The sequence below is a fragment of the Gossypium raimondii genome, unplaced genomic scaffold (genome assembly GCF_025698545.1).
Source record: "Gossypium raimondii isolate GPD5lz unplaced genomic scaffold, ASM2569854v1 Contig00085, whole genome shotgun sequence".
In the NCBI taxonomy this organism is placed as follows: domain Eukaryota; kingdom Viridiplantae; phylum Streptophyta; class Magnoliopsida; order Malvales; family Malvaceae; genus Gossypium; species Gossypium raimondii.
Window position 1 is genome coordinate 18,820 of NW_026291244.1, and position 26,981 is coordinate 45,800.

General features: G+C 32.7%; 4 protein-coding genes and 1 pseudogene across 4 annotated transcripts; 1 reads left to right on the forward strand and 4 right to left on the reverse strand.

Moving 5' to 3' along the window:
• The first annotated feature begins 4,252 nt into the window (after positions 1-4,252).
• LOC128036923 (uncharacterized) lies at positions 4,253-4,993 on the forward strand. The gene has a single exon (XM_052627288.1). The coding sequence runs from the start codon at positions 4,253-4,255 to the stop codon at positions 4,991-4,993; it is 741 nt and encodes a 246-aa protein (XP_052483248.1).
• A 5,053-nt stretch (positions 4,994-10,046) lies between these two features.
• On the reverse strand, positions 10,047-12,272 carry LOC105801376 (uncharacterized). The gene is made up of 4 exons (XM_052627286.1): positions 11,854-12,272; positions 11,047-11,761; positions 10,736-10,803; positions 10,047-10,337 (listed from the first exon to the last, which is right to left on the reverse strand). The coding sequence occupies exon 2, from the start codon at positions 11,723-11,725 to the stop codon at positions 11,078-11,080; it is 648 nt and encodes a 215-aa protein (XP_052483246.1). The 5' UTR covers positions 11,726-11,761; positions 11,854-12,272; the 3' UTR covers positions 10,047-10,337; positions 10,736-10,803; positions 11,047-11,077.
• A 184-nt stretch (positions 12,273-12,456) lies between these two features.
• Positions 12,457-13,605, reverse strand: LOC128036924 (disease resistance-like protein DSC1). Its single transcript, XM_052627289.1, has 3 exons — positions 13,553-13,605; positions 13,020-13,262; positions 12,457-12,882 (listed from the first exon to the last, which is right to left on the reverse strand). The coding sequence occupies exons 1-3, from the start codon at positions 13,580-13,582 to the stop codon at positions 12,457-12,459; spliced, it is 699 nt and encodes a 232-aa protein (XP_052483249.1). The 5' UTR covers positions 13,583-13,605.
• Positions 13,606-13,892: 287 nt separating this feature from the next.
• Positions 13,893-15,390, reverse strand: LOC128036926 (disease resistance protein RUN1-like). Its single transcript, XM_052627290.1, has 2 exons — positions 15,263-15,390; positions 13,893-15,048 (listed from the first exon to the last, which is right to left on the reverse strand). Exon 2 carries the CDS (start codon positions 14,961-14,963, stop codon positions 13,908-13,910), a length of 1,056 nt encoding a protein of 351 aa, XP_052483250.1. The 5' UTR covers positions 14,964-15,048; positions 15,263-15,390; the 3' UTR covers positions 13,893-13,907.
• Positions 15,391-17,551: 2,161 nt separating this feature from the next.
• LOC128036925 (disease resistance protein RPV1-like) lies at positions 17,552-22,584 on the reverse strand (annotated as a pseudogene).
• Positions 22,585-26,981: the final 4,397 nt, after the last annotated feature.

Genomic DNA, 26,981 nt, shown 5'->3' on the forward strand with positions numbered 1-26,981 from the left:
ATTGTTACCACTAAGATCAAGAGGCCACAAAGAGGATAGACCATAAATATCACGTGGAAGATCTCCTTCACAAAGATTGCAGTCCCTTAGTTTTAGCTCTCTTAAAGAACTCAAACCTGACAACAAAGGCAACATCTGAGCCATGGGATTCGTCCTTCTTCCTTGGATTACCTTGAAAGAGAAGGCAAATTTGGTAGTAACTTATATGATGGTCCCTTGCGCCCATTGAAAGAAAGAACTTTAAGATTTTTAAATTGAAAAATAAAGGATGGTGGTTCTGCTATGGCTGTTTCACTCAAGTCGAGCTCCAAAAACTTTGCTTGCTGCAAATTCTCCGATCAATTTTCCACTCTATAACAACCAGAAAGATCTAGAGTTTTTAGACGTTCCATTTTCCCATCAATCTCCGGAAACCTTACAAGACCTGAGCAACCCGAAAGAATTAATGTTTCTAGAGATTCCATTCCAATTTCAGTCGGAAGACTCTTGAGACTTTACAATCTCTTAAATTCAAAAGTTTAAGGTTCCTAAGCACTCTAATTGATGGATGAACATCCACTAATTTGGTACAACCTTTCAAAAATCAGAAGTTCAAGATTTGATGTTTGTGTGTAGTCTAGTGAATTGATCAGGTTTGGACCCATTATTATTTTATTTTTGAAATATGAATGGCTGGATTATATTAATAAAACAAATTCCAAATCATTTAGAGCCTAGACAAAACAGAAAATATGCAATAAACAAACGTTAAATAAAAGCAGGATAATCCAAACACCCAGGCAGACTTTCCTTTTCCCTAGACATCTGAGAAAGCGAAACCCTTCAGATGCCTTCTCTGTTTTGTTGATAACCACCAAAATGTCTGCTAGATCTTTCCGATGCAAGTGGAAGAAACTGTTGAGCATTGGTCTGCAATGCAACAAACTACCAGCATCGTGAGCAGCAGCAGCATGTCTGTTTGAAGATTGAACCAGAAGCAACTTTCTTTTGTTTAAATTTTGTATTTTTTGATATTAACAAGTTGGCAAGTTGCTTGATATCTAAAACTAGTATTTTAGATTTGAAATTGATGGATGTAACAGTTGAATTTTTCAGCTTTTCTTTTGTAATATTTTAGTTGGCAACTTACCAAATTTGGTAGGAGCAGTTACAGTTTAGGTAACTAACTTATTATTATTATTTTGTAATCCTTTATATTTTGAAATGGAAATGAAAGCTAGGACTTTCTCATTCGGTTACTCGCTGCTTCTCTTTGGATTTTCAGTTTGTTCTTTTGTTTTGTTTTGCTGTTAATGAGCTTTAGTCTTGGCTGTTTGAATTTTGCTTAGTTGCTGCTGTCTTTTTCTCAGAGCCTCTTGTCTTTGAGGACCTCTGTTGTTTAAATTTTTTTGTTTCAAAATAAACTCAAAAATCGTGTTTGTCAAACCAGTTCCAACAACATGAGCTTTGCACCTCCTCCACCACCAGTTTTTGCTGGAGAAAACTACCACATTTGGGTAGTTAAAATGAAAACTTACCTCCAAGCACTTGATCTGTGGAGTGCAGTTGAAAATGATGTCGAGCCACCACTATTGAGAGCAAATCCAACCATTGCTCAGATCAGGCAACATGGTGAGGAGCGAGCCAAGAAGCATAAAGCCATGGCCTGCCTACAGAATGGAGTGTCTGATATGATTTTTACTCGCATCATGGCCTGTGACTCACCCAAACAAGCATGAGATAGGCTGAAAGAGGAGTTCATGGGATCAAACAAGACAAGGCAGCAACAAGTAATTAATCTTGTAATCACTGAATTTTGTCCGGGATTAATTTCGTGTTTCAAAAAAAGTTTTTTTTATATTTTAACCCCTGTACTTTTCAAAATTTACATTTTGACCCCAAACTTTTCCAAAATTTACATTTTAACCCCAAAACTTTCTAAAATTACATTTCGACCTTTAGACTTTCTAAAAATTTCACTTTGACCCCTAAACTCTCAAGAAATTACATTTTGGCCCATATTTTTGCTAAAATTACACTTTTACCGCAGAAGCTTTGCATCCCATGCAATTTAGTCCTTCTGGACTTGTCAAATCGCTGCAATCAGCAGCCGAACGTACCCTTCCCCAGCCGAGCTACTCCAGCAGCCTCCCTAGGCCATGATGCCCTCCTCTGCCACCTGCAAACAAGAAGAAGATGACAAAATTAGGGGATTAAAAAGGAGGAAATTGGAGAGAAATGGGGGGATTTTTTCGGCAGCCAAAAAAACCAAAAAAACAGCAGAGAAAAAATGAAAAAAAAGGCAGCAAAACACAAGGAAAACAGCAGCTCCACCGCGCGCCACCGTCCCCACCACCACGACAGCACCGCCACTACCGTCCCAACACCTACAACACAAGCAAAGAGAAAATAAAAAGCAATAAGCAAAAAAAAACAGCAACCCAAAGGAAAAAGGAAGAAAAGAGAAGAGAAAAGAAAGGGAGGAAGAGAGGAGAAGGGAGTCGCGTCGGCCACCGCAACACCGGACGGAGGGGGGGTCGGCGACGGCGTGGGGGCTAGGGGTGACCCGAAGAAGAAAGAAAAAAGAAAGAAAAAAAAGGAAGAAAAAAGAAAGAAAAAGAAGGAAAAAGGGAAATAAAATAGAAAAAAAAAGAAAAATATACCATCAGTCGGGTCGACCCGACCCGACCCGCACCAGGCCCGACCCGCATCATCCGAGAAGCCCAAATAAAAAACAGCAGCCCAGCAGCCCAAAAAAAGAGCAGCCCCTAAAAAAACAGCAAACAGCAAAAAAAAACACAGCAGGCCATTTTTGTTAGCAGGCCAACAGCAGCCCATTTCCAGCAAAGGCCCAGCAGGCATCTAGGCAGCACCAGACCAGCCCAGAAGGCCCACAGCGCCAGGCCCAGTTTGCCCAGCAGTCCAACAGGCCGGCCCAGCAGCAGAAAAAAAAGGAAGAAAAAAAGAAAAAGAAAAAAGAAAAAAAGAAAAGGGTTCAATTTGGTAACCCGTTCGACTAAGCTCGTGTTTTGGATATTTCTGGTAATTTCGTTTATTTCACTTTTAATTTAATACCCGTATTTTTATGCTATTCCGTTTTAGTATTATTTGTACTTTTATGCATTTTATATTTTGCATTTATATTTTTAATTTAATTCAATTTCAATTTTATTTTATTTTAAGTAATTTTAATAAATAAGGCAACGAATCGATTTAACATTCAATTGTTGATTTCATCGCTATGTTGGGTGAATACCATCGGTTTGTGTTAAACACGATCGCCCTTTTAAAAAAATCGAAAATATTCTAAAATTCTCATGTTTTTTAAAATTCTCGTGTTTTAATAAAATCACGATTAAATATTAAGTTGAATCGATTTGGCACTAATTCGATGATTTCATCGCCATGTAGGGATGAATATTATTGATTCGTGTTAAATACGGCACTTCTTAAAAAAAATTGTGTTTCAAAAATTTTCACGTTTAAAAAAATTCCATGTTTCAAAAATCCCCGTGTTTAAAAATTTCTGTATTTAAAAAAAATTCGTATTTTCAAAAATTTTCGTGTTTCAAAAATCTTCGTGTTTTCAAAAATTTCGGTGTTTCAAAAATCTGTGTTTTTTTTTAAATTTCTGTGTTTCATAAATTTTTGTTTTTTCACAAATTTCCGTGTTTTCAATGACTCTAGTGTTTCACAAATTGTCATGTTCTTTAAAAAAATTTGTGTTTTGAAAAATTATCGTGTTTCAAAAATTGCTGTGTTTTAAAATTTTCGTGTTTTTAAAATTTTCGTGTTTCAAAAATTTTGTGTTTTAAAAAATTTCTCATGTTTCAAAATTTTCGTTTTTTAAAAATTGGTCTTTGCAAAATTCTCGTGTTTTAAAAAATTCTCATGTTTCAATTGGATCACGAGTAAATATTAAATTGAACTCGTATTTTGAAAATTAAGACGGCGTGCGTTTAACGAGATACCAATTTTGGGTGTCGCGAGGGTGCTAATACCTTCCTCGCAGAATCGACTCCGAACCTTAATTTTATCTCGGATTTTCACTGAGACCTAAAATTACCTCTTTTTAGGAAAATTTAAAATAAATTTTCTTCTAAAATAGAATTTATTAGGTGTCCGATCACACCTAAAAAAGATCGATGGCAACTCCTTTTGCAAATAAAATCGAGATATTTGTTTTAAATTTTCAATAATTATTTCGACTAGCGCCCGTACCCCAAATTTTTAGGTCGCTACAAATCTTAGAAGGGAGTTTGAAAATTTGAAGATGAAGGAGTCAGAAACTATCAAGCAATATTCTGATAGAATTATGGCTACTGTCAATAATATCAGACTCCTTGGAGAAGATTTCAGTGACAGCAGGGTTGTTGAGAAGGTTATTACCACCTTACCTGAAAGGTTTGAGTCAAAAATCTGCTCATTAGAGGACTCGAGAGATCTCACAATCATTTCTTTGTCTGAGTTGGCTAACTCACTCTATGCACTTGAGCAGAGAAGAGCAAGTAGGCAGGAGGAGAGTCCTGAAGGTGTTTTTCAAGCAAAGGTCAGAGAAGGCTCCAGCTCAAGTCAGAAAGCTAAGAAGCCTTGGTTTGAAAAGAGGGAAAGATCAAAGAAAGATGCTGGTAGAAGGAGGTTTCCACCATGTGTTCACTGCAAGAAGACTAATCATTTAGAGAAGTATTGCTGGAACAGACCAAACATCCAATGCAAGAGTTGCAAGCAGTATGGTCACCATGAAAAGATTTGTAGAAATCAAGAAAAGGCACAAACTCTGCCAGTACAAGCCAAGACTGCTGAAGATCTTCAAGCTCAGGAGGAGCATGTCTTCACTGCCTCATGTTCTGCAACCACAAGCAAATCCAAATGCAGTTGGCTTGTGGATAGTGGCTGCTCACATCACATGGCATCAGATGAGAGCCTATTCAAGGACCTTAACAGGAGTTTTACTTCAAAGGTCAGGATAGGCAATGAGAATCTGATTGAAGCTAAAAGCGAGGTGATGTTGTGATCAACACGGTTCGTGTAAAAGGTTATTACAGATGTGCTCTATGTACGAAATAGATCAAAATCTACTTAGTGTAGGTCATTTGGTTAAGAAAGGCTACTCTCTAGTTTTCAAGAATGATTCTTGTGTTATTAATGATGTTCTTGGTAGAAGTTGTTTGACACCAATGGCGGATAGGTGTTTCATCTTTGGATGTGAGCCAACTTGAGAGAAGAGCCTATACAAGTTCAGTTGACAATCTTGATATGTGGCATAGAAGATTTGGCCATGTCAATTTCAGGTCACTCAATTTGCTACACAATATAAGTTTGACAGAGGACATGATTAAGGTTGATGCAAATGAGTCATTTGTGAAGTGTGCCACTTGGTAAGCGAGGCAGGTTGCCTTTCGATAAACCAAGCATGGAGGGCTCAAGAAAGACTTGAGTTGGTGCACTCGGATGTCGTGGACCAATGAAGACGCCTTCACCGAATGGCGATAAGTATTTTATATTGTTTATTGATGATCGACAGATTTTCTTTGGGTTTATTTCATGAAATGAAGTCGAAGTGTTTGAAGTTTTGGAAAGTTCAAGACATTGGCGAGAAAATCAAGCAGTTGCAGGATTAAGGCCTTGAGGATGGACAATGGTTACGAATACTTGTGCGAAATATTTGGAAGCTATGTGAGCGGTGGGATTCATCATCAATTGACCTCGTGTATACTCCTCAACAAAATGGAGTATGTGAAAGGAAGAACGAGCGATGATGAACATGACCGGTGTTTGTTGTTTCAAAGCAAGCTTCCAAGAATTTTTTGGTGAAGGTGTCAACACCTCGATTGTACTGCTCAATAGGCTACCAACACATCTTGTGAATGATAAAACTCCTTTTGAAGCATGGTATGATCTCAAACCAACTGTTTCCCATTTAAAAGTGTTTGGTTGCATGTGTTTTGTACTTGTCCTCGAGAAAGAAGAACCAAGCTCGAGAAGAGGTCGGGTTCTGGTATATTTGTTGGCTCTGATGAGGCGCAAGAAGGGCTACAGAGTATTTGATCCTTCAACCAAGAAGATTTTGGTAAGCAGGGATGTCAAATTTGATGAAGGAAGGTTTTGGAGTCTAGATGGCTCTAACACAAGTTAGTTTGAAGAAGAGCGATTGATGACAATCTGGAATTGGCAGAAAATGAAGTCAGTAATGCCAATGTAGATGATGCTCCTGTGAGGGGGACCAGGTCTATTGCTGATATCTACCAAAGATGCAATGTGGCCATTGTTGAGCCTTCAAGCTATGAAGAAGCTGCAAGAAGCAAGAGCTGGAAGAAGGCTATGGAGGTTGAAATTGACATGATCCACAAAAATGACACTTGGGATCTGGTAGACAGACCTGATCAGAAGAAGGTCATAGGTGTCAAATGGGTTTTCAGGGCCAAATTCAATGCTGATGGCTCTTTGAACAAACACAAGGCAAGGCTTGTGGTGAAAGGGTACAATCAACAGTTTGACATTGATTTTGAGGAGACATTTGCTCCAGTGGCAAGGCTGGATACCATAAAGCTTCTGTTTGCCTTCGCAGCACAAAAGCAGTGGAGGGTCCATCAACTTGATGTCAAGTCAGCTTTCCTGAATGGTTTTCTTAAAGAAGAAATTTATGTTGAACAGCCTGATGGATTTAAAGTCCAAGGAAAGGAGGACAAGGTTTACAAGCTGAAGAAGGCACTCTATGGACTAAAACAGGCTCCTCGAGTCTGGTATGACAAGATAGATGCTTACCTGTCTAGGCTCAATTTCGAGAAAAGTTTGAGTGAGCCAACTTTGTTTATAAAGAAGTCCAAAGATGAGACTTTGCTGATTGTCTCAATATATGTGGATGATCTATTTGTGATTTGGGCGAGGTCAATTTGATTCAGGAGTTCAAGAAGAATATGCAAGACATGTTTGACATGACAAACTTGAGAATCATGACTTACTTCCTTGGTATGGAAGTAGACCAGTCTGATCAAGGCATTTTTATTAGCCAGCATGCATTTGCCTTGAAAATTCTCACTAAGTTTCATATGGAAAACTGCAAACCAGTGAGCACACCATTAGATGTGGGATCGAAACTAAGCAGCTTTGGAAATGAAGAAAAGGTAGATGAAAAGGAGTATAGAAGCACGATTGGTTGTTTACTATACTTGACAAGAACTGGACGACCTTATGCATTCAGTTAGTCTCTGTCTAGATTCATGCATAGTCGCAATACAACTCATTTGAAAGCGACAAAGAGAATACTCGGTATGTCAAAGGTACTTTGAAGTTTGGTGTAATGTTCAAGAAAGGAAGTGAGTGAAATTAACGGCTACTCGAGATAGTGACTGGGTGGATCGAGTTGATGATATGAGAAGTACTTGAGCTACTTCTTTACACTTGGTTCGGGAGTTTTCGGTTGGAGTTCAAAGAAGCAACAAACTGTTGCTTAGTCTACTGCTGAAGCAGAATACATAGCGGCATTGCAGTGATGAATCAAGCCATTTGGCTTAGGAAGTTGCTATGTGATTTGAATGAAGAACAGCTTGAGCCTACTGAAATTATGGTGGATAATCAGTCAGCAGTTGCCATCTCCAAAAATCCTGTTTTTCATGGAAAAACCAAACATTTTAAGCTCAAGTTTTACTTTGTTCGAGAAGTTGTTCAATCCAAAGAAGTGTGTCTTATACATTGCAGCTCACAAGATCAATTGGCTGACATTTTGACAAAGCCTCTTGGCACAATCAGGTTTGAATTCTTACGAGATTCGATTGGTGTTTGTTGCCTACAGTCCAAGGAGGAGTGTTGAGCATTGGTCTGCAATGCAACAAACTACCAGCATCGTGAGCAGCAGCAGCATGTCTGTTTGAAGATTGAACTAGAAGCAACTTTCTTTTGTTTAAATTTTGTATTTTTTTTATATTAACAAGTTGGCAAGTTGCTTGATATCTAAAGCTAATATTTTTAGATTTGAAATTGATGGATGTAACAGCTGAATTTTTCAGCTTTTCTTTTGTAATATTTTAGTTGGCAACTTGCCAAATTTGTTAAAACAGTTACAGTTTAGGTAACTAACTTATTATTATTATTTTGTAACCCTTTATATTTTGAAATGGAAATGAAAGCTAGGACTTTCTCATTCGGTTACTTGTTGCTTCTCTTTGGATTTTCAGTTTGTTCTTTTGTTTTGTTTTGCTGTTAATGAGCTTTAGTCTTGGCTGTTTGAATTTTGCTTAGTTGCTGCTGTCTTTTTCAACAGAAACCCTTCAGGTCTGGCTAAACTCTGCATTTCATCACTTCAAAACACCAATCTTCCGTTGAAACTGAGAAACCCAGTAGTCCATCTATTCTCCGATCTGTTTGCCCACAGTAAAATCCCATTTTATCTTCTTTCTAAGCAGTGGATCTTTGACCTGCTGGACATAGTGGGCCCAACTGTTGACGGTCCTCTTCCGCTGCCACTTTCGTGTATGAAGGAACCGCACCAACAAGATAAGTTTCTTCATCTCTCTTTAATCCCTCTATAGCCAATAGATGTCCAACTCCGTTTGCTTGTTTTGGCACATGTTTAAAGACACAGATTTGATATCCCTCTACTTGAGATATAGGCTCCTATCACTGACCTTTCAACTCCCTTTATTTGCAGCTTCCGAATCACAGATAAGGAGTCTCCTTCGATCTCCACCCTCGAGAATCCCACATGCAATCCCATCTCAGCCGCATTTCAACTTATACAAGAGCTGTTGAAGACCATCATAAATTAGAAACAAATGAGAAAACATAATAAACATAAATAAGGCTATTGTGAAAGATGATCCAATTGAGACCAACCTTAAAAAGAGTTTACTATTCATATCACGTCAACGGTTTAATCAGCATTTTGCAATAAAAAAATTTATAGTTTAACTCAAAATAAAATCTTATAAATGCTAAGAACATTTTTTTGTCATTATACCTATTTAAAAGGTTTTATTAACATTACAATTAAATTTATATGTTACAAGCAAAAATTCAAAAACCCCATTTAAAATAGTATAGTTTACATTACATTACAAGTAAAAAATAACAAATTATATAATAACATAATCTATTTTTTGAAATCGTAATTTTCTAAATTCATCCAAATGCGAAAGTGTTGACTTCCATTTCAACTTGACTTTTGTCGATTCCTTACTTGCATTATCCTTTGAGCCATGCTTCTACCGGTCTAGGGGACAAACATAAAACACCAAAATTATTTTTGTTGCATTGATATCATCATTATCATTGGTATATTAACTTACCTCAAATTGAGAAAGTTTTGTTGATATTACAGAAAACACAACCACTGTCAAGAACAGAAAAGGAAATTAGACAAGAACAAAAAATAAATCTATTGAAGTAAAAAAAAAAAAGGTTGAATAAGCCTCACACGCAAAAATATTTTCCAATTAATTAAAAGAGCATACTTTATTTTCATGTTTGAATCAGTGTTAAAAATAAATGTTTAAATATAAATACTGTATAAACAATATAAACTAAAAGAGTTGGAATACTATTATTTGTACTTCAAGCCATGAAATTTAAATGTTACTTTTATTAGAAGGAATTAAACCTATTTAAGTACTATTAAGGACTTATATTTAATCTTCCCAATATATAAAAATAATTTTGACTGATTAAATTGAACACATAAATTAATCTCTAATAAAAATGAAATGATTTTTAACTCAGCTGAAATAATGATTAATCCTTATTAAAGGATTCATTTTATTTTGCCTGCTTCGTCACAAAAGATATCCATTTTTTAATATTTCAGTATTAAGTTGATTAGATTAACTTCAACCTACATGTAAGTTAATATATATATATATATATATATAATAAAATTAAAAAAGTACACATTTCATTTATGTAAAAGGAATGAATTGAGTGACTAAAATTTGTAAAAGGAATGAATTCACTATTCATGTCAAGTCAACACTGTTAATAGTTCAATAAGCATTTTGCATTAAAAATCCATAATTTGACTCAAAATAAAATGTTAAGAGCTAAATTGCTTAAAAAATAAGGGTTAAATTGTCAAATTTTATAAACACTAAGAACCTTTTTGTCATTATGCCTAATTTAAAAGGTTTTATTTACATTACAATTAAATTACTATTTGAATTTACATTACAAATTCAAAAGGTCGATTTAAAATACTATAATTTACATTACATGTAAAAAAACAACTAATTATGTAATAACATAATCTATTTCTCTAAATTCATCCCAGCCTATAATTGCTAAAGTGTCCGCTTTCATTTCAGCTTGAAGACTTTTGTTGGTCCCTCACTTGCATGATCCTTTGACCAAACTTTCATACTTCTATTAGCCTAGGGGACAAACATAAAACACCAAGGTTATTTTTGTTGCATTGAGATCATCTACATCACTGGTGAGAAGGGATTTTAAGGGATTTTATGAAACTGTGATTTTAAATCATTCATATCACCTTCTAATAGAAGAATAACAAAACAGATTTTTCCTCCCGATTTTCAACTTTTTCCTCCCGACAAATTCAAATTCAACTAAAAATACTAAAATTTTGAGTTGTCATTCTCCTATTGAAAATGTATAGGAATGACGTGGAACCATAGTTTCATATAATCCTTTCTCTATCACCGGTATATTAACTTACCTCAAATCAAGAAAATTTTGTTAATATCACAAAAAACACAACAGTTGAAAATCATGATCTGGCCTTTATTAAAGGATTTCACCTTATTGTTACCTGTTTTGTCACGGAAACTATCCATTTTCTCAACATTTCTATCTCAAGTTGATTATATTTATTTCAACCTACAAATAAAATATAGATGTAAGTGTATATATAATGAAAATACAATTTTAATAAAAATGAAACCATCAAAATTTACACATTTCAGTTATATAAAAGGAATGAATTAAGCGACTAAAATTTTAAATGATATATATAAACTATGTTATCAACAATTGTGATATGTACGGAATATGAGCTCCTGTTGAATATAAGTAAAAGATTTATAAGTTTTGGTATGTAAGAAGGATGGTTAAGTAGTTTACCACAGTTAATGCTTCTTCCCCGATTGGCCCATTATAAAATTGAAAAATTTTGCATCCGTTTTGGTTGCGGCCCTTCTTCCTCCGCTTCCTCGTAGATATTAGGTTTTCGTTTTATGTGAGAAGTGCTACCTACTGATCCATGGTTGTGAGCAGAGTGTTGGTGGATGTGTTCAAAATTTGGAGAAGATTGAGTGGTATCGCACTGCAACTCTTTCATTTCTTCCAAATCTTTCTCATACACTATTCTAACACCACACTTCTTCACTTTAAGGCTATGACCATTGAAAAACACATGAAGCCCATCATGTTTATGATCTAAGCAATCTGTTGTCCGTAAATTATTGGTTTCACAGCCACCATATTTATCCTTCAAGGAAACTGGATATAATTTATCACGCGACCAATAACGAAGAAAAATGTGATCTTTCATTATGGGCTTGTTGTATCGTTTACCCACCAAATAGCCTCTCCTCTCAATCTGCCGACGGTTTCTACCATACATTAACGCTCCACAGTCGATAAAGGCCACATCCCTTGAAGCATCATTATTGACAAAAATGCAGCAACAAGCAACTCCAATCCATTCACTATCCTCTTGAAGGTTAATCGGTAAGGGAATCTTAATAAAGAAGTCACCTTTTTGTTGGCTAAACCATTCTGGGATTTCACTTCCAGGCATAATAACATCAAATATTTTTTTTGAATTCGCAAATGGCTGCAAAATAAAACACCAGTCGTTTGGCAACTAGAACCAAAAATTATCAAGTATGAGATTCTATAAGCGAAAAATAAGAGAGATCAATTCACCTTGAGATGTTTTTTCAGCAATGTTAATGCATTGCTATTCTCAGCCAATTTGAAGCAGTTAAAGGGTAAAATAGCAGCCGAATCCACTAAATTGCATACTTTTGATGGACTTGCAACTACTTCAAGCGAAGAACAACCATCTAACCGCACATCTTCAATACTTGTTAGAAGCTCAGGCACCGATTTAAGCTCCTTGCAATTTGATAATGCAAGCAATTTAAGCTTGGAAAGTTGAGTCAGAGGCAAAGGAACGGTGATGAAATTGTTACCGTTAAGAAAAAGCCATTTCAAAGAGGATAGACCATGAATATCTGCTTCACCAAGAGTGCAGATGTTACAATTTGACAATATAAGCTCTTCAAGCTTGGAGAGTCGAGTAAGAGACGCAGGTATGCTGATGAAATTGTTACCACTAAGATCAAGTTATTTCAAAGAGGATAGACCAGAAATATCACTTGGAATATCTCCTTCACAAAGATTGCAGTCCCTTAGTTTTAGCTCTCTTAATGAACTCAAACCTGACAACAAAGGCAACATCGGAGCGATGGAATTTGTCCTTCCTCTTTCGAATCCATTGAAAGAAAAAACTTCAAGATTTTTCAATTAAAAAATGAAGGATGGTAGTTTTGTTATAGTTGTTTCACTCAAGTCGAGCTCTTCCAAAAACTCTGCATGCTGCAAATTCTCCGATAGATTTTCAACTCTAAAACAACCGGAAAGATCTAGAGTTTTTAGACGTTCCATTTTCCCATCAATCTCCGGAAACCTTACAAGACTTGAGCAACCGGAAAGAATTAATGTTTCAAGAGATTCCATTCCAATTATGGTCGGAAGACTCCTAAGACTTTTGCAATCTCTTAAATTCAAAACTTTAAGGCTCTTAAGTACTGCGATTGATGGATGAACATCCACTAATTTGGTACAACCTTTCAATATTAGAACTTCAAGATTTGATGCCGTTGTGAAGTCTGGTGTCTTGATCAGGTTTTGGGACCCTTCCAGGTTCATGATTTTCAACTTACACAAGGGCTGTTGAAGATCACAATAAATTAGAAACAAATGAGAAAACATAATAATGCTTATTTTTGTCTTTTTACCTTAATCAAAGTTTAATCATTTATATTAAAATAAGCTAAAATACAAGGATGAGATGAGTTAATTCTTACTCTATTTCCCTTCCATAGTTGTTGAATGCGACTATATGGTAACAGAAGTGCAACAAGGTTGTCCGGTTGGAAGCTTGAAGGCAACGATCTTAAAGGGTATCCTTTCCAATCTAAAAGCCGTAGCTCATTAGAAAGAAATTTGAGATCATCACAATTTGATAGGCAAAGCACTTTGAGCAATCTCAACTTTTTCATTTTTGAGAAGGCATCGACACTCAAGTTGAGCATCTTGCTCGATTCCCTAATAATCATGAATAAAACAAAATGAAAATGAGCTTCACAATATACAAAAACATTCAATATCTAAAAGTTATGTTATAATCTAATTCATTGATATACTATTAATATTTCAAAAAGACATACATTTCTCTATTGATTCTTTTGAAAGAGTAATACGCTACTAAATAAATTTCATAATTAAACATTGAAATATTGAGTATCAAAGATTTTGCTATAATTTCTTATCATATTTAAGAAAACAAAATAATTATTTACAATTACACATAAATATAAGTTTTATGTGTCTTCTTACCTTTATTATTGATGATTATACCTTCAATCATTTTTGTACCCTAAGAAAATCAAGAATAGAAAATAAGAAAACAAAATAAATGGTGTATAATGTAGGATAAAACTTTTAAAAACTTACATTTTATTTAGCATTATTATATTCTAAATATAATAAATAAAGCATTTTAAACGAAGTAAAACAATTTCTACAAATATTATATATCCTCTAAAGAGGGCAATGCAATGAAATTAAATATTTATTTCTACAAATCCTTTTTAATATTTGTAATCTCAAAATTACTAAAGATCACTTTTTAAGAATAGTTGTATCAACCAATTAGACTAAGCTTTGGGTTTATATCATATATTGATTTGATATTATATAACAAAATAGAAATAGTATGTAACTTTTGTTAAATGACTTACACTGTTTCTTGTTAGCACATGATAAACATCTCTTTCCTCCCACAATCTGCAACGTTTTCCAGGTTCATCAATAGATTTTTCCCTAACAATTCTTTTTCCCATTTCTTGTATCAAGTTATGCATCCACAAATACTTGTCTTCATGAACCTTTATGAGAGATTTCTTAATGAGAATATCTATTCCAATATCTGAGAAAAACTCACAACCATCCAATACTTTCGATACAAAGTCTTTCTCCTCCCCGTTGAAGAAGCATGCTATGTCTAGAAATATATTCTTCTCCCTTTCTTCCAATCCATCAAAGCTGATTCGAAGTCTATCGAGAATTTCTTTATTAGAATCTCTTTTAAGTCTTTCAATTGCACTTCTCCATTGAGCAGCATCTCTACCGCACAAAAAAGAACCCAAAACTTCAAGAGCTAACGGGAGCCCACCAGCATATTTTACAACATGGTAAGAAAGCTCAATGAAATCATCTCTCGGCACTGTATCACCATGAAAAGCTTTCAGACTGAAAAGTTGAAGAGCATCTTTGGGATTCAATGTTGTGGGCTCATACATATCATCAACTGGCCAAGATCGAAGCAAATGTTCTTCTCTTGTTGTTACAATGATTCTACTCCCTAATCCGAACCAATCATGCCTTCCAACCAAGCATTTTAAGTGTTGAATGTTATCAACATCATCAAGAACAACAAGAACCTTTTTGCGAGACAACATATGACTAATTATATCGTTCCCTTCATGAACATTGAAAAATTTGAAGCATTCATCATGAAAAATCTCCGAAAGAAGTTGTTTCTGTAAAGAAACTAATCCACATTTGTCTGAAACTTCTCGAACATCAGCAATAAAGCTTTTACTTTCAAAATGATGTGACATTTGATTATAAGCAAGTCTTGCGAGTGTGGTTTTACCGATACCACCCATTCCGCAAATCCCTATAATGCGGACATCATTTTCCCCAATGTTTATTTTCAAATATAAATCCTCCAAGCGTTCAGTCATTCCAACCAAGTCACTATGAGTCACTGGGTGACATAGTTTTGCTGATATATTCTTAATAATCTCTCTAATAAATTCCGATTCATGCCTACAAGAAAAGAAATTTTAATTTTTTGAATAATTTTTGTTTCATATTATCAAATGCACTTTCTTTTTCAATGAATCATGAAACATTATATAGTTTGGAAGCAAACAAGAACCAAGACACTTTTCAATTAAACACATAGGATTAGAAAGAAAGAAAAAAGTTTATACATATATATCCCAAAAAATAGAAAATAGAGAAGAAAAGAAAGAGTTACCTGTTATTTAAATGCCATCCCTTGATTCCAGCCACTTGAATTAAAGCATTTCGCCACCTTTGGATCTTCTCCTATCTTCTTTGTATCTCTCTTCATGTCTAGCAAAGGCTTCTTCCACTTTCTCTTTTGTTTTCTTAAATCAGATGGATCAACATCGTAAAAATTGGAAACACCTTATGGCCGTCGTTGTTATGTTGTTTAACAATCTCAGCAAGCTCCTCCAAGCACCAACTTGAAAAGGCATAAGTTTGTGAAAAACGATTACCGAACACCATGATTGCTGAATTGCTGTAAAGAGTTCTGGCGCGATCTCTTCACCGGCCTCCAGCTTTGGATCATCCCTGAAAGTGACGATCCACTCCTACTTAAAGCATCATAGAGATGATCGGTAAAGTTGGTGCGGGTATCTTCACCTCTAAAACTCAAGAAAACATCATATTTCTTTCTAGAATTGGACGAAGAAGTTGAAGGTAATGACGACATGACGATGTGAGAGAAAAAAATGTGGATGTAGTGTTGAAAATCAGAAAACTGATAGCTCAATACGTCTGAAAGAAACTAGAATCAGATCAAATTTCCAGGGAAGAATAAAGGTGGTTTCTAAGCAATTTCTCTATAACCTTTTCACTTTCCAAATGAATGCGCGTAGTTGTGGAAAGTGGGGGGCCATAAATGAGTGATGCATATGAATCCAACAAGGTGGGTGTTGATAAAATGGAGCCTACAATAATTGCAACTGTTCTTAAGTGTGTGCTTTACTTGCTTTCTCTATAACTCTGGAATTTGAATTTTTGTGAAATTACTTTAAAATAAATAAAAATTAATATTTATTCTCTTTATTGATATGGTATACTCGTGAATTACTAATGCGGATGACATTGTTAGTATTTAATTAATTTTTTAAATTTTAAAAATTAATTAAATGAAGATATGTCATTCATATGGTAATATACATGTATGTTATATCAGTAAATTAAAAATTAACTTTTCATCAAATTTTGGGTGATTTGATAAAAATACAAATTAAAAACTAAAATATAAAAAAATTAAATAAATGACTAAAATAATTTTTAATAAAATTTGATGCTTAAATAAATCATTCGACCTGGAGGTCTTACAGAATGATGAGGACTAAGCCGTGAATGGTTTTTGTTTTTATTTTTATTTATATTCTCTTTTCTTTTAGATGGCACCGACCCTTAAAATGGAAATTTTCCTTTTAGGGCCCTTAAAATTTTAAATTTGTAATGATAAAATTACACTTTGGCTCCTTAAAAATAATAAAATTTTAATTTAATCTTTTAAAAATTATAAATATATAAACTATTAAAATGATAAAATTATAAATATATAAACTATTAAAATTTTTGATTTCTTTGAAGTTTATTATGAGTTTCTTTGTTTCTTGTGGTTATACTATCTTTTGAATGTTTTTATTTGCAATTATGAACTAATTTTCTAAATACCTAGGGAGATGAACCTTATGATGAATTCTATCTTTTAATTTCTGTTTTATGCAATAAATACTTAAATTTTGTTCTCAATTAATTAGTTTACGACTACACCACTTAATTCAAAAGGTATTATTGACCTTACAATTAAATTACTATTTGAATTACATTTTACAAACAACAAATTCAAAAAGTTGGTTTAAAATAGTATAACTTGCATTACATTACACTACATGTAAAAAGCAACTAATTATATAATATCATAATCTATTTCTCGAAATCCTAATTCCCTAATTAATTCATTGAGCCTATAAATGCTAAAGTATCCACTTCCATTTCAACCTGACTTCTGTTGGCCCCTCACTTGTATGATCCTTTGAGCCTGCCATGCTTCTATTGGTCTAGGGACAAACATAAAACACCAAGATTATTTTGGTTGCATTTAGATCATTTATATCACTAGCATATTAACTTAATTATCTCAAATTGAGGAATTTTTATTGATATAGGAAACACAATCATGTCGACCAAAAATCATAAATACTTAATAAAATTATATATCGAAGAGTTGAAATAATATTATTTGTAAATCAAATCACGAAATTTAAGTGGTACTTTTATTAGAAGGAATTAAACCTATTTAAATACTATTAAGGACTATATTTAATCTTTCAAATATATATATATAAATTGACTAATTAAATTAAACACATAAGTTGATCTTAAATAAAATGGAATGATTTTTAAGGTGGCCCAAATTATAATTCAATCCTCATTAAAGGATTTTCACCTTATTATTACTTTTTGTCACCGAAGCATTTGGGATATGTACAAAATATGAGTAAGAATAAAAGATATATAATAGAAGAATCATATCTCATATCCAAATAAGTCTAGAATGATTATTTTAAATGAAATAAAAGATGGAAAAACGTAAATGTGTAAAAAAAAAGGTAATAGGACAAGGTGAGATAAGTAGTTTACAACAATTGATGCTTCTTCTTCGAATTGCCCATTATAAAATTGAAAATTTTTTGCATCCATTTTGGTTGCGGCCTTTCTTCCTCCGCTTCCTCGTAGATATTACGTTTTCGTTTTGTGTAGGAAATGCTACCTATTGATCCATCGTTGCGAGCAGAGTGTTGGTGGATGTGTTCAAATTTTGGAGAAGATTGAGTGCTATGGCACTGCAACTCATTTATTTCTTCCAAATCTTTCTTATACACTATTCTAAAAGCACACTTCTTCACCTTAGCACTGCTTCCACTGAAAGACACCTCAAGCTCATCATCGCATAAATGATTGGTTTCAAAGTCACCATATTCATCCTCAAATGAAAATGGATATAGTTTATCACGCGACCAATAACGAAGAAAAAGGTGATCTTTCATTATGGGCTCGTTAAATCGTTTACCCATATTCCAGCGTTTCCGACTAATCTCTCCACAATTGACAGATGCTCTACAATTGAGAAGCTCGTCATCCGTTGAAGCATCATTATTAACAAAAATGCAGCAACAAGCAACTCCAATCCATTCACTATCTTTCCGAAGGTTGATAGGTAGGAGTATCTTAATAGAATCAATTGAAGAGTCGCTTTTTTGTTGGCTAAACCATTCTGAGATTCCACTTCCGGGCATAATAATATCAAACCATTCTGGGATTTCACTTCCAGGCATAGTAATATCAAACCTTTTCCTTGAATTTGCAAATGCCTGCAAAATAAAACACAAGTCGTTTGGTAACTAAAACCATAAATTCTCTGGTATGAGATTTTGTAAGGAAAATAAGGAGATTAATCGACCTTAAGATGTGTTTTCAGCAGTGTTAATGCATAGATATTCTCAGACAATTTGAAGCAGTTAATGGCGCTAACGGCAGCCGAATCCACTAAATTGCTTACTTTTGATGGACTTGCAACTACTTCAAGTGAAGCACAACCATCTATCCACACCGTTTTTATACTTTTTAGAAGTTCAGGCAACGATTTAAGATTCAAGCAGTCTGATAATGCAAGCAATTTAAGCTTTGAGAGTCGAGTAAAAGATACAGGTATGCTGATGAAATTGTTACCACTAAGATCAAGATGTATCAAAGAAGATAGACCAGAAATATCACGTGGAAGATCTCCTTCACAAAGATTGCAGTCCCTTAGATTCAACTCTCTTAATGAACTCAAACCTGACAATGAAGGTAACATCCGAGCCATGGGATTCGTCCTTCTGCCTTGGATTACCTTGAAAAGAGAAGGCAAATTTAGTCGTAACTTATATGATGGTCCCTTGCACCCATTGAAAGACAGAACTTTAAGATTTTTAAATTGAAAAATGAAGGATGGTGGTTCTGTTATGGCTGTTTCACTCAAGTCGAGCTCTTCCAAAAACTTTGCTTGCAGCAAATTCTCCGATAAATTTTCAACTCTATAACAACCAGAAAGATCTAGAGTTTTTAGACGTTCCATTTTCCCATCAATCTCTGGAAACCTTACAAGACTTGAGCAATCCGAAAGAATTAATGTTTCAAGAGATTCCATTCCAATTATCGTCGGAAGAGTCCTAAGACTTTTGCAATCTCTTAAATTCAAAAGTTTAAGGCTCTTAAGCATTCCAATTGATGGATGAAAATCCACTAATTTGGTGCAACCTTTCATGATCAAAGCTTCAAGTTTTGGTGCTGTTGTGAAGTCTGGTGTCTTGATCAGGTTTTGGGACCCTTCAAGGTTCATCATTTTCAACTTATACAAGGGCTGTTGAAGACCATAATAAATTAGAAACAAATGAGATAATATAATAATGCTCATTTTTATTTTTTATCTTAATCAAAATTTAATCATTTATATTATAATAAGCTAAAACACAATGACCAAATGAGTTAATTCTTACTCTATTTTCCTTCCATAGTTGTTTAATGTTACTATATGGTAAAAGAAGTGCGACAAGGTTGTCTGGTTGGAAGCTTGAGGGCAACGATCGTAAAGGGCATCCTTTCCAATCTAAAAGTCGTAGTTCATTAGAAAGATATTTGAGATCATCACAATTTGAGAGGCAAAGCACTTTGAGCAATCTCAATTTTTTCATCTTTGAGAAGGCATTGACACTCAAGCTGAGCACCTTGCTTGATTCCCTAATAGCCATGAACAAAATAAAAACGAGCTTTAGAATATACAAAAACATTCAATATCTAAAAGCTATGTGGCATTGATATTGTTTTTAAGTACCTGTATCCAATACTTTTATCCATGAGGAAAACAAAAATGAGCTTAAGAGTATAGAAATTAAAACATTCAATATCTAAGAGCTATGTTGTATCGATGTCGTTTTTTTATGTACCCGTATCCTATACTTTTATCTAATGCATATCCGAATATCGATATTAAGATCCTTTAAGAACTCTTTAAATCCATGAAAAAATTCTTTAAAAATTGAATGTACCAATATGAAGATATACACATATCTAACAACCACACATCGACGTTATATTACCAAACCCTAAAAATGTGAATTAATATTTTGATTTATATTTGGTCACCAACAATGCATAATTCTATATGGTTCAATGATACATAATTAAAAATAAAACCATATTCATTTTAAAAAATTTGGATGACATGTTACAATCTAATTCATTGGTGTATACACTATTAGTGCATTAAATATATACCATAATATTTCACAAAGATATACACATTTCAATATTGATTCTTTTAAAAGAGTAATATGTGCTAGATAAATTTCATAATTAAACATTGAAAATATTGAATGTCAAAGGTTTTGCTATAGTTTCTTATCACATTTAAAATAAATAAAATCATCATTTATAATACACAAAGATATAAACTTATATGCACTTTCTTACCTTTTATTATTGATGAATATGCCTTCAATCATTTCGTGGCCTAAAAAATTTAGAATTGAAAATAAGAAAATAAAATAAATGGTGTATAATGTAAAATTAAACTTCTAGCATTATTATGCTCGAAATATAATAAATAAAGCATTTTAAACAAAGTAAAACAGTTTCTAATGAGGGTAATGCAATGAAATTAAATTTTTTTTCTATAAATTTTTGTTAACATTTGTAAACATCAAACATAATTTATCTCAAAAGTACCAAATAACACTTTTTATGGATGTTGTATCAACCAATTATACTAAGCTTTGAATTTATATCATATATTATTAGATATTCTATAAAAAAAAATAGTATGTAACTTTTGTTGAGTAACTTACCGTGTTTTTTGTTAGGATATGATGGACATCTGTTTCCTCCCACAATCTGCAACATTTTCCAGGTTCATCAATAGATTTTTCTCTAACAATTTTTCTTCCCATTTCTTGCAACAAGTCATGCATCCACAAATATTGGTTGCCATCATCGACTTTTATTAAAGATTTCTTAATGAGAACATCAATTCCAATATCGGGGAAAAACTCACAACCATCCAATACTTTCATTACAAAATCTTTCTTCTCCCCGTTGAAGAAGCATGCTATATCTAGAAATATATTTTTCTCTCTTTCTTCCAATCCATCAAAACTGATCCGAAGTTTATTAAGAATTTCTTTATTAGAATCTCTTTAAGTCTTTCAATCGCACTTCTCCATTGAGCAGCATCTCTACCGCACAAAAGGAACCTAAAACTTCAAGAGCTAACGGGAGCCCACCAGCATAACTTACAACATGGTAAGAAAGCTCAATAAAATCATCTTTCGGCACTGTATCACTACGGAAAGTTTTCAAATTGAAAAGTTGAATCGCATCTGTGGTATTCAATGTTGTGGGTATATACACATCGTCAACTTGGCAAGATTGAAGCAAATGTTCGTCTCTTGTTGTTACAATGATTCTACTCCCTAATCCGAACCAATCATGCCCTCCAACCAAGCATTTTAAGTGTTGAATGTTATCAACATCATCAAGAACAACAAGAACCTTTTGCGAGACAACATATGACTAATTATATCATTCCTTCATGAACATTGAAAATTCGAAGCATTCATCATGAAAATCTCCGAAAGAAGCTGTTTCTGTAAAGAAACTAATCCACATTTGTCTGAAACTTCTCGAATATCAGCAATAAAGCTTTTACTTTCAAAATGATGTGACATTTGATTATAAGCAAGTCTTGCGAGTGTTGTTTTACCGATACCACCCATTCCGCAAATCCCTATAATGCGGACATCATTTTCCCAATGTTTATTTTCAAATATAAATCCTCCAAGCGTTCAGTCATTCCAACCAAGTCACTATGAGTAACTGGGTGACATAGTTTTGCTGATATCTTCTTAATAATCTCTCTAATAAATTCTGATTCATGCCTACAAGAAATGAAATTTTAATTTTTTGAATAATTTTTGTTTCATATTATCAAATGCACTTTCTTTTTCAATGAATCGTGAAACATACTATAGTTTCGAAGCAAACAACAACCAAGACACTTTTCAATTAAACACATAGGATTAGAAAGAAAAACAAAGTTATACATATATATCCCAAAATAGAAAATAGAGAAGAAAAGAAAGAGTTACCTGTTATTTAAATGCCATCCCTTGATTCCAGCCACTTGAATTAAAGCATTTCGCCACCTTTGGATCTTCTCACTATCTTCTCTGTATCTCTTTTCATGTTTAGCGAAGGCTTCTTCCACTTTCTCTTTTTGTCTTCTTAAATCAGATGGATCAACATCGTAAAAAATTGGAAACACTTTATGGCCGTCGTTGTTATGTTGTTTAACAATCTCAGCAAGCTCCTCCAAGCACCAACTTGAAAAGGCATAAGTTTGTGAAAAACGATTACCGAACACCATGACTGCTGAATTGCTGTAAAGAGTTCTGGCGAGATCTCTTCGCCGGCCTCCAGCTTTGGATCATCCTGAAAGTGACGATCCCACTCCTACTTAAAGCATCATAGAGATGATCGGTAAAGTTGTTGCGGGTATCTTCACCTCTAAAACTCAAGAAAACATCATATTTCTTTCTTGAATTGGACGAAGAAGTTGAAGGTAATGACGACATGACAATGTGCGAGAAAAAATATATATGTGGATGTAGTGTTGAAAATCAGAAAACTGATCGCTCAATACGGCTGAAAGAAAGTAGAAACAGATCAAATTTCCAGGAAGAATGAAGGTGGTTTCTAAGCAATTTTTCTATAACCTTTTCATTTTCCAAATGAACGCGAGTAGTTGTGGTAATTGGGGGGTCATAAATGAGTGATGCATGTGAATCCAAGAAGGTGGGTGTTGATAAAATGGACCCTAGAATAATTACTTTGAGTGAATTCCTTACCTAATTAGTCACAATTAGGCAATGGTTTCGAATGACCACTCCACCATCAACACCTCTACCACCGACAATGAATTATGGCCGCAACAAAACGTTCCCATTGAAGGAAAAAGGAGTTGTGTAATGAATGATGTCACCTTCACGGCTTCACCAATTATTTTTCTTATCACAAACCCAAATTAATTTTCTTCCGCTGAATATAAATAAGTCATAATGAATTTTCGGTCATGTAATTTTAAAAGAAAAAATGAATTTTCGGTCTCATTAAAATAGATAAAAAATTAATGTTTATTCACTTTACGGATTACCACACAGATAACATGTTAGTATTTAATTAATATTTTAAATTTTAAAAATATTTTTAAATTTTTAATATTTTAATTTTAAAAATATATTTTTATTTTTGAAATTTTAAAAATAAATTAAATGATGATATGTCATCCATGTGGCAATATACATGTATGCTATATCAAGAAGTTAAAAATTTAACTTATTCATCAAATTTTAGGGTGATTTGATAGAAAACACAAGTTAAAAGCTAAAAGATAAAAAATTAAATAAATGACTAAAATAAATTTTTTATAAAATTTGATGGTTAAATAAGATCAACTTACAGAATGGATGAGGACTAAAATGGAAATTTTCCTTTTAGGGCCCTTAAAATTTTAAATTTGTAATGATAAAATTATACTTTGGCTCCCTAAAATGATAAAATTTGTTTTAATCCTTTAAAATTATAAATATATAACTATTAAAATGGTAAAATTGCAATTTTACTATCATAAAAATACAATTTAATTTCGATCCTCTCAAAATTTCCCGACTTCCCTTGCTTATATTAGGGCTTGGGGTAGGGAGTTAGAAGATCGTCTTATTCATTTCTTTCTCGATTTTGCATTGATGCAACGACGGAGCCATGTAGAGGCCCATGGGCCATAGCCCTTCAAAATTTAATTTTTTGTAATTTTGTCCTTTGTAAATATAATATGACCCTCCCAAAAATATAAGTAGGCCCCTAAGGCTTAAAATTTTGTAATTTCCTCCTTTGTATATATTATAACTCTCCTAAAAATATAAGTAGGACCCTTCAATATTTTTATAGTATTAAAATAATATTAAAATTTATTGTTGATATCACGAAAAAGATTAATCTATATCGCTCATATATTAACTTATCTCAAATTGAGAAATTTTTCTTGATATCATAAAAAACACAACCGTTGAAAATCTTGCTCATGTCAACCAAAATCATATCTCTAAACCCTAATATTAGAATGAACAAAAATGAATCTTTTAAATTTTTTAAAATATTAGATATGAATGTGACGTGTCTCACACGAAAAAGATCTTCCAATTAATTAAAGGAGCATACTCTTTATATTCATATTTGAATAAGTGTTAAAATAAATGTCTAAACATAAAATATACTTTATAAAAGAAAGAGTTAGAATAATATTATTTGTACTTCAAGCCATGAAATTTAAATGATACTTTTATTATAAGAAATTAAACCTATTTGAGTATTGTAAATGACTTATATTTAATATTCCAAATATATAAAAATAATTTTGATTGATTAAATTGAACACATAAATTAGTCTCAAAACAAAAATGAAATAGTTTTAACTCAGCATAAATTATGATCTTATTCTCATTAAAGGATTTTTAACTTTATTATTACATGCATTGTCATGAAACGATCCATTTTCTTCACATCTCTATCTCAAATTGATTATATTTACTTCAACCTACAAATAAAATATAAATGTAAGTGAATATATATAATGAAGACAAAATTTTAATAAATAAATAAAACTAGTTAAAATGTACACATTTCAATCATGTAAAAAGGAATGAATTGAACGACTAAAATTTTAAATAGTAAAAATTGTAAATTAAGTGACAAATTTTAAATGGTATAAAAATTATATTATCAACATTTGAGATATGTACATATTCAATACTATTGTACGGCTAAAAATTTTATATTTTTTAATATATATTAAAAGATCATATCTTATACTTAAATAAATTTAAAATGATTATTTCAAATGAAATAGAAGTAATAGTACATGGTTGGTTAAGTACTTTACCACAATCAATGCTTCTTCCCCGATTGGTCCATCATAAAATTGAAATATTTTGCATCCATTTTGGTTGCGGCCCTTCTTCCTCTGCTTCCTCGTAGATGTTACATTTTCTGTTTGATGTGGGAAGTGCTACCTACTGATCTATGGTTGTGAGCAGAGTGTTGGTGGATGTGTTCGAAATTTAGAGAAGATAGAGTGGTATGGCACTGCAACTCTTTTATTTCTTCCAAATCTTTCTCATACATTATTCTGACACCACTTCACCTTAGCATTGGGTTTACATGGATGTAAGAAAGACACCTCAAGCTCACAGTCACCATATTTATCCTCCAATGAAAATGGAAATAATTTATCACGCGACCAATAACGAAGAAAAAGGTGATCTTTCGTTATGGTCTGATTCCTACCTGTCAACAAAATATAGCCCCACCAATCAACCTTATTTCATCATCAACTCATTTGCTTCTCCAAACCTCTTCTAATTCTCAAATTTCAACTCCTATCTTTAAAGTTAAAAAATAATTTTAATTTTTCTCAAAAAAATCAATCGTTACTAGCATTCAACCTTATTTATTTTCTCATAACCATGGCAGTGGGAGAAATTTTCTACAAATTAAATAGGACCAAATTTGATTTGAGTAATATATCATTCATCCGTCATTAGCATTAATAAATTAAAGTTATTAATTTTTATTTTATATTTGAAAGATTTAGAACCTCTCATCCGCGGTTTGTCGATCTACCATTGTTGTAGGTATAATTTTACCTCCTTTCTCTTCTTTCTTGTAACCTTTTCATTCTTAATTTGATGACATTTTGGATTTTAACTAATAAAGTCATTAATTCATCATTATATTTAGTTTCTCCCCTAATTCATTCTTTGATTAATCATAGTACAACATACTACTACATACCTTTTCTTTATGCCTTTATACAATTGAAATTTTAATTGTTTTTGCTACTCATTTAATTTTTAAGTTGTATTTTCCTCACAAATAATTGGATATTGTTAATTACAGTGTTTATTTGTAATTGATTTTTATAATTATATTTATAGAATTTTAGTGGCTCAATTTGACTTTTGAAATTAACAAATGTAAAAGTAAATATTCAACTTGAAATTCTTCTATCAAGTACTATTGTTTTATTTTCTTGTGTTACTTGAGTATCTAATTTATCTTTTATATATAATGTTGCCTAAAAATTATTTATCTGAAAGTGAAAAAAGTAAAAGAGAAAACATGCTAAAGAGTTAAAATAATCACAACAATATGCTATTGATAATTTTTAAAGTAATTTTAATGAAAAATAGGATCAATTAAATGAAAGTTTGCATAATGATATCAATGAGAATGATGAAATTAATGACCCAAATGAACCTAATGATGTGTTAAATGTATCCGTATTGAAAATCTTATTCTTAATGAAGAACAAATAATTCCTCCTAATATTAGCATTGTTGAAGAACAAATAATTTCTTTTTGGATATTTATGATCCTAGAAATTGAGCTAGTCTTGATAACAAAACAAGAGACATTTTAGTTGAAAAGGGTCTATAAGAGAAATGAATCTTGTGGTCGCCAATGTCACAAGAACGGTTGAATGGTCTCGGCAATTTTATCAATCGAGAATGATTTTTGGAAAACATTGGTGTTGGTGTTATCATTAATAATTTTGTATCTCGAATGCTCGAGAGCCCATTTTTTATTTATGATTTTTGTGTTCTTGTAGTTGATAACATAGGAGTAGATTGAAGAATTTTTTAATTTTGTTGGAAAAATATTTTATTTGCTTAATGTCATAAAAGATATTATTTAATGAAATTACTAGTATATGATTTTATTTTATTATATTACATTTTATAATTTTTAAAAGGTTCAATTTATTGTTTCGC

Excerpts from the sequence above, each read along its gene's own strand:
- LOC128036926 (XM_052627290.1), bottom strand. The coding sequence starts at position 14,963 with ATGACTGAACGCTTGGAGGATTTATATTTGAAAATAAACATTGGGGAA.
- LOC128036924 (XM_052627289.1), bottom strand. The coding sequence starts at position 13,582 with ATGATTGAAGGTATAATCATCAATAATAAA. Across the intron at positions 13,263-13,552 it reads GTATAATCATCAATAATAAA|AGGGAATCGAGCAAGATGCT; the intron begins GGTAAGAAGACA and ends TTCATGATTATT. Across the intron at positions 12,883-13,019 it reads AACTATGGAAGGGAAATAGA|CCCTTGTGTAAGTTGAAAAT; the intron begins GTAAGAATTAAC and ends GATCTTCAACAG.
- LOC105801376 (XM_052627286.1), bottom strand. The coding sequence starts at position 11,725 with ATGCCTGGAAGTGAAATCCCAGAATGGTTTAGCCAACAAAAAGGTGAC.
- LOC128036923 (XM_052627288.1), top strand. The coding sequence starts at position 4,253 with ATGAAGGAGTCAGAAACTATCAAGCAATATTCTGATAGAATTATGGCT.